The sequence below is a fragment of the Mus caroli genome, chromosome 14 (assembly GCF_900094665.2).
Source record: "Mus caroli chromosome 14, CAROLI_EIJ_v1.1, whole genome shotgun sequence".
Lineage (NCBI taxonomy): Eukaryota > Metazoa > Chordata > Mammalia > Rodentia > Muridae > Mus > Mus caroli.
The window spans coordinates 91,377,222-91,383,938 of record NC_034583.1 but is presented as its reverse complement, the minus strand read 5'-3'; the positions used below and the strand labels follow the sequence as shown (position 1 = coordinate 91,383,938).

The 6,717-nt window shown below is 47.7% G+C and overlaps 1 protein-coding gene across 2 annotated transcripts; it reads left to right on the top strand.

Moving 5' to 3' along the window:
• Positions 1-3,555: 3,555 nt before the first annotated feature.
• Positions 3,556-6,233, top strand: LOC110309401 (proline-rich protein 30). Of its 2 annotated transcripts, XM_021182020.1 has the most exons (4): positions 3,556-3,885; positions 3,956-4,007; positions 4,446-4,823; positions 4,968-6,222. In XM_021182020.1, exons 3-4 carry the CDS (start codon positions 4,800-4,802, stop codon positions 6,003-6,005), a joined length of 1,062 nt encoding a protein of 353 aa, XP_021037679.1. In that variant the 5' UTR covers positions 3,556-3,885; positions 3,956-4,007; positions 4,446-4,799; the 3' UTR covers positions 6,006-6,222. The 2 variants fall into 2 exon arrangements, with proteins under 2 accessions (XP_021037679.1, XP_021037678.1); XM_021182019.1 differs by having other exon boundaries at positions 4,446-6,233.
• Positions 6,234-6,717: the final 484 nt, after the last annotated feature.

The following is a 6,717-nucleotide window of genomic DNA, read 5'->3' as shown; positions in this document are numbered from 1 at the left end:
ATGAACTAACCAGTACCCCGGAGCTCTTGACTCTAGCTGCATATGTATCAAAAGATGGCCTAGTCGGCCATCACTGGAAAGAGAGGCCCATTGGACACGCAAACTTTATATGCCTCAGTACAGGGGAATGCCAGGGCCAAAAAGTGGGAATGGGTGGGTAGGGGAGTGGGGGGCATGGGGGACTTTTGGGCTTGCATTGGAAATGAAATTGAGGAAAATACATAAAAAATAATTTGTTCAGATAAGAATAAATTTAATTTTAAAATTTTGTCAAAAAAAAAAAAAAAGAAATGAGCATCAGGTGTCATCACAGAGTTTTCTGGTAAACAAGATAATATAGCTTTAACAATAGCCCTGGTGGAGGTTATCACTATCATGAAAGTCAGATAGGTGTCCTTAGTGTGAAAATAGGGTAGGCTGCACAGTGTCCAGAGCCTAGGAATGGTGGGATAGGGGTTTATTTGTGGAAAGAACTCTGTCCAAAATGTCTGGATTCTAGAGCTCTTGTGTTTTTGTATCTTTTGTGAACACAATACAATATTAATCTTCTTTTCTAATTCATCCATATAACCCAATTCTCTTTTAGTATTGCATTTTTCTGTATGGAAAAGTCTGAAGTTTTGTTCATTGATTTCCCTTCTCAAAAGATGCCAATGATATTTTTGTATCCAAATTTATTTGCCTGAATTATTACCACAACTACCTGTAATTATGATTTACAATGCTCTAAAAACTAGAAGTTAAATTCTTTAATAACTCCTTTGGTAGCAATTGGTGATACAAGATACTAGAACATTCATTTGTCTTTTTAAAAAGAGATCTTGAGGAAGGGTCTCATATATCCCAGGCTGACCTTGAACTCCTGATGACTCTTTTTCCATCTCCCAAGCACTGGGGTCACCATTGTGCTCTTTATTTCATTTTCAATGTTATCGTCTTTGGCTAACCAGTGTTGACTTGTATCTTACTGTAGGGAGGAGAATTATTATGCTTTTTTTCTTTTTTAAGTTTTAAAGATTTACTTTTATTTTACCTACCTGAGCACAGTGTCGCTCTCATCTGACACACCAGAAGCAGGCATCTGATCCCATTACAGATGGCTGTGAACCACCGTGTGGTTGCTGGAATCAAACTCAGGACTTCTGAAACAGCAGTCAGTGCTCTTAACCACTGAGCCATCTCTCCAGCCCTACAAACCCTTTTTATAAGTGTCCTTCTATTGTGTATGTGTGTGTGGGGGTGTGGGGGGGAGGGGTGTGGGGGGGAGGGAATATGGAGGAGAGGATGCATTTGCCCTGTGTGCATGTGGAGGTCAGAGGTCAGTGTCAGAGGTTTTCATTTCTTGCTGTCCACCTTATTTACTGAGAGTTTCTCACTAACCCTAGAGTTCACCATTTCAGCTCCAGTGGCTGGCAGGCAAACCTCCATGATCCACCTGCCTCTGTCACCCAGAGTTGGGGGCCCTGGAGCTGTATGGGAGCCTCTGTGCTCAGCTTTCTGTGGGAGCTAGGGATCCCAATTCAGGTCTTCATGCTTGTCCAAGAAGCACTGTACCATCTCCCCAGCACGCCCCTCCAGTTTTACACAAGCCATGCTGGGTACACATCCCTAATTTTATTATGGTCCATTATTGGGGTGAAAATGCTTCTGGCCATCACAAAGGAAGCAATAAAAATATTGGGGCCAGCAAGATGGCTAGGCAGGGAAAAGCACTTGTTGTAAGCTTGATGACTCTGGGACCTATGTGGCAGCAGGAGGGATCATCTTGCCTCTTTACATTCACATGTGTGCTGTGTGCCATGTGTCTCTGCACATACAATGAATAAATTCGAGGACTGGAGAGACGACTCGGCTTGTAGGAGCACTAGTTGCTCTTCCAGAGGACCTGGGCTTCAGTTTCCAGGACCTACCCATGTCAGCTCACAAAGGTCTGTATATCCAGTCACAAGGGCACTGCTGCCCTTTTCTGGCCTCTGAGGGTTCAAGGCATGAACACAGTACATAGATATACATGCAAGTAAAACACACATACACACAAAAACTTAAAAAAATAAATTCAATGACAAAAACTAATTAAATGATGGGCCAAACATTTGAATATAAACAATCTATGAAGTACACATGGAAATACTTTGGAAAATTATCTGAGAAAGTAGCTCAATTGATAAAGCGTTTGCTTTGCAAGCTAGAGAAACTGGATTTTACTGGAACCCAGCAGTGGGGAGGAAGAGACTGGCAGATCACTGGAATTCATTGGTTAGGCTGCTCCAGGCTCAGTGAGAGATCCTGTTGCAAAAGGTAAAGTTGAGAAGTGATTCAGAAAGACATCTGACAGCAATCTCTAAGCCTCCACATGTGCATTAGCTCATACACATGAACACAGACACCACACCGTGTTAAGAAAATAGCTCTTTCTGTAGAGATGGTACAGTGATTAAGAGGACTCAATGCCCAGAGTCCACATGGTGGCTCACAATGGTCTGTGGCTCGAGTTCCAAGGGATCTGATGCTCTGTACTGGGCTGGTTTTGTTGTGTCAACTTGACATAAGCTAGAGTCATCGGAGAGAAAGGAGCCTCAGTTGAGGAAATGTTTCCATGAGATCCAGCTGTAAGACATTTTTTTTTCAATTAGAGATTGATAGTGGGAGGGCCCAGCCCATGGTGAGTGATGCCATCCCTGGGCTGGTGGTCCTGGGTTCTATAAGAAAGCAGGCTGAGAAAACCATATGAAGCAAGCCAGTAAGCAGCATCCCTCCATGGCCTCTGCATCAGCTCCTCCTTCCAGTCCTGCTTTAGTTTCTGTCCTGACTTCTCTAAGTGAGGGACTATGATCTGGAAGTATAAGCTCACTAAACCCTCCCCTCCACAACTTGGTTTTTGTTCCTGGTAGTCACAGCAATAGAAACCCTCAGACACACCCTCAAACATTTACACAGGTGAAACACCAATTCTCATAAAATAGCAAATAAACCACTTGATAAAATTAAAAAAAAAAAGAAAAAAAGAAAAGAAAAGAAAGAAAAAGAAAACAGCTAAGGGGCCGAAAAGAGGCTCAGCAGTTAAGAGCATTTGCTGCTTGTAAGGTCCGGTACTCCGATCCCAGCACCCATATCGAGCAACTCACAACTGTCTACAACTCTAGCTCTATTGGATCCAACCCTCTTCCGGACTTCAAGGGCACATGCAAACACACGACATACATCTAAATAAACAAACTCTTTTAAAAAGAGTATTAAAATATATAGTAATATTCCAAAGACAAAAGTGTAAGGAACACAGGTACTTCACTCAGACAGCAAGCCAATGAGGAAGGTGGAAGGCTCAGTCAGCCCTGCCCCCTGGAGAGTGATGAAAGCTGTAGATTTTAAGAGCAGACAGGGCAGAGTTAGGTTTGTGGGTATACATCAAACAATTCTACTTGACAAATTTTACTAAAACAGTCTTTGCAGGTCACTGAGAAACACCCAGAACATTGAGGGGGAGGAGAAGGCAGAATCTATGATGTCATTATCTGACCTCTGTGACATAGGCTTTTGATGCCAGAGAGAGAGCTGCTTTCAGGGAACGAGCCCCTCAGCTCCCATTTGGGGCGGCAACGCCGCCCCTTAGGCAAAGCCTCAGTCCCTTGGAGCCTTTTTACCAGCTGGCCCTACTGTTGCTGCCACTGGCTCTAACAATCCTTCTCAGCCAAGGCCAGGCTGAGGGAGAAGGACTCCGGGGTTGAGGGTGACAAGAGGCCAGGGGAACCAGCATGCCAGGCAACCAGGATGCTTACAAAATCTGTGTGTTGGGATTAGGACAGAGCCCTGTACCACAGAAGAGCTCTGTGTACCAGAAAGAGGACTGAGGGCACCGCTCGCACTGGAATACTGGGTTCCAGTCAGGTTAGGGTTCACAAAGTGGAGGCAGGAGGAAGGTAGATAGACTGTTTTGTGACTCTGCTTTCTCTTCCAGGTCCCCGATTTGGCGAAGTGTCTTTTTAACCTGCAGAAGGAACGCATTGCTGGTAAGGCTTTTCACAGTGCTCTCCACTCCTTTCCCCATTGGCCCTCGCTGCTTTCGGCTGCCCATTTCCAGTCCTTCCTTCCTTCCAGTCACTTTTCTAACCTCCTCTACAGCATCTTGCCAGATTTTCTGACCTCAAAGGTGACAAACTGCTAGTCTCTGTTGTTTTGAGACAGACTCATGGAACCCAGGCTAGCTTCGAGCGCCTTATACCCCTGCTAGGATTGCAGGCTCATGCCAGCATGTCATGCTTATGTGGTGTTGGGTATCATACTAAGGACTTCATGAATGCTTGGCAAACAATCTACCTGCTGAACAACAGCCAAAGACCTCACATGGAGGGTCTTGAGTTCCCACTAGTAATGAGCACCGGAAGCAGAATCCAGAAGTGGGACAATCATCCATCCCTACGTTTTGACCTCTGTCTTTTCCTCCGCAGGTCCTACAGGCTGTGTCTTCCTCCTGATTTCATCCAGAGAGTTGTGGTTGTCCCTTAGCTCCCCAGGGACAGCCCTCATCCTCTGTTTCCATGCACACCTCCAGCTAATGGCTAAGAAGACGTGAGGAGCCAAGCTTAGATGTAGGCTCTGGACTGAGCACGCCACAGCCAGGTAGAAGAGGCTGAGTGTCCTCTTGGCCTGCTGCTGATGCCTGCAGCTGCTGCGGCCACACTGTGCACAGAAGGCAGTCTTGACCACCGGCCACAGCTGGCCTCAGATCTCCCACGCTGACTGTTAGGTCTCTAACCACTGGTCTAGTCCACCCCATCCACTTCCCTCCTGGATTCAAGGCAATGTTGCCTGTAAACAAGGACCAGGTACTGCTACAGAACACAGTACCTCCAGGGTGTCCCCCTCAGGTCCTCTCACAGTTTGTGAATTCCCCTCCCCCCAACTTAGCATCTCTTTGTCCCCCTCCGACCCTCCCTTCTTCCCACTTTCCTCTGCCCACCCCCCCACAGGCTTATTTCTTCTCTTCTTTGACACAGACTCACTCTCCTGGGCCTCACTTCTCTTCGGATTCAATTTCTGACTTTGTTCCTCCTCGCTCTTCTAGTCACCCAAGATCCTCTTCTTGCTTTGGCCAAAACTATACTTATTTTGGTGAAAAACTCCCTTCTCCACACTCCATCTCTCCCTCCAACTATCAGCTCTGTGTCTCTCCCCCTCTCACAGGCTACTCCTCTCTTTCCCAGCTACAACACTCCTCTCCTCACTCCTGTCAGTCCCCTTCCCACCTCCAGGACTTACAAAGCCCCAAGATCACTTCCCCGGGCCTCAGCTCACCTTCTCCAAGGATTCAGAATAACAAGCAAACATGGCAGTGGCCTCAGTCCGGAAGCATCAAGTCTTCTCGGGGGGCAGGGGGATGTGTGCCAAGCAAGGTGGACCCTGCAGAATTCAAGGACTCAGGGACCCTCACCCAAACCCTGGTGGACCATGTGGGGCGCCGCAGAATTGCACGAGACCTGCAGATACAGTTTCTGCAGCGCCTGTGGCTCGGCACACCCGGCCATGCCCCAGTCGTGGAGTACCCCATATGTCTAGTGTGCCTCCAGATCCGCACCCCATCTTGTCCCACCCCCAAGTACAAAACTATACCCCAGCTGCTTGCCTTCCCTCAACTACTACCCTGTGCCAAGGGCCAGGAATCTGGGCCTCTCCGAATAGGAATTGGCTTCGGCCTCCGCCTGCCTCGGGGCCAGGCCAGGGCTTTGCATCTGCTGCCCCCAAAAAACTCTACTCCGGGGGGAGTAGAGCCTCAGGAAGAGGCCCTCCAGCGACAAAAATCCACAATCCAAGAATCAGTTCAAATCACCGGCACACTCTTCCAGGCCAGGAGCCTCCGGTCTGTAGATCTTCAATCACCAAAACCCAGCCAGTGTTCCAGGTCTCTACTTCAGGAACCAAGACAGGTCGCTGTATCCCCAAAGGCCGGGCCTTCAGTCTCAAAGAGGTCTGTGACTCTAGGGTCTATTCTCCGAAAGTCGCCATCTTAATCCCAGAGCAGCGGAGACCCTCTGGAACACCACCTCCAAACTCTACCTTCCCTACCAGGACTTCTCAGACCTTGGAGGGCTGGCTGGCTGGAAGCCAGGTGTGTTCTCCTGCCCTGAACCCTGGGAACCCCTTGTGGAGTTTGCTCTCCCCTAGTTGAAGAGACCAGAGGCACCCAAGGCCTCATTTAGCCTTCAGTGTATCCAATAAAGCTTAACTCTGAGAATCTTGTGTTTGTGTCTACTATGCCCACAGGATGTAATCAAGGCTATGGGATAAAGTTAGTCCTACAAAAGACTTGGGGGCGGGGTGGGGGCGGGCAGAAGGATTAAGGACACCAACTGCTATCACTTGAGTACATGCTAGTATCTGATGCTTAGAGACCTCCACAAGGCCCTTCTCCTGTTTAACACAAGTCTGTGGACAGATAGTTGGAATCCAAGATTAGGCCAATGGGTCTATTTCTCCAGGGACAGCCTGGATTGACCAGGATGCAGCAGCTCATTTTCCTCACAGGGAAGGACATTGCTAATGACTCATTATAGGAGAGCACAAGTATCCCAATGCAAAGACCAGAAACTAGAAAGCTCCTTCAGAAGGGCTAGAGAATGCTCTCAGAGCACCCATGGGGCAGCTCACAATTGTAACTCCAGTTCCACACACACACACCGCACACGAGAGAGAGAGAGAGAGAGAGAGAGAGAGAGAGAGAGA

What these genes read in the sequence shown, in the direction of transcription:
- LOC110309401 (XM_021182019.1), top strand. Translation starts at nt 4,800, where the DNA reads ATGTTGCCTGTAAACAAGGACCAGGTACTGCTACAGAACACAGTACCT.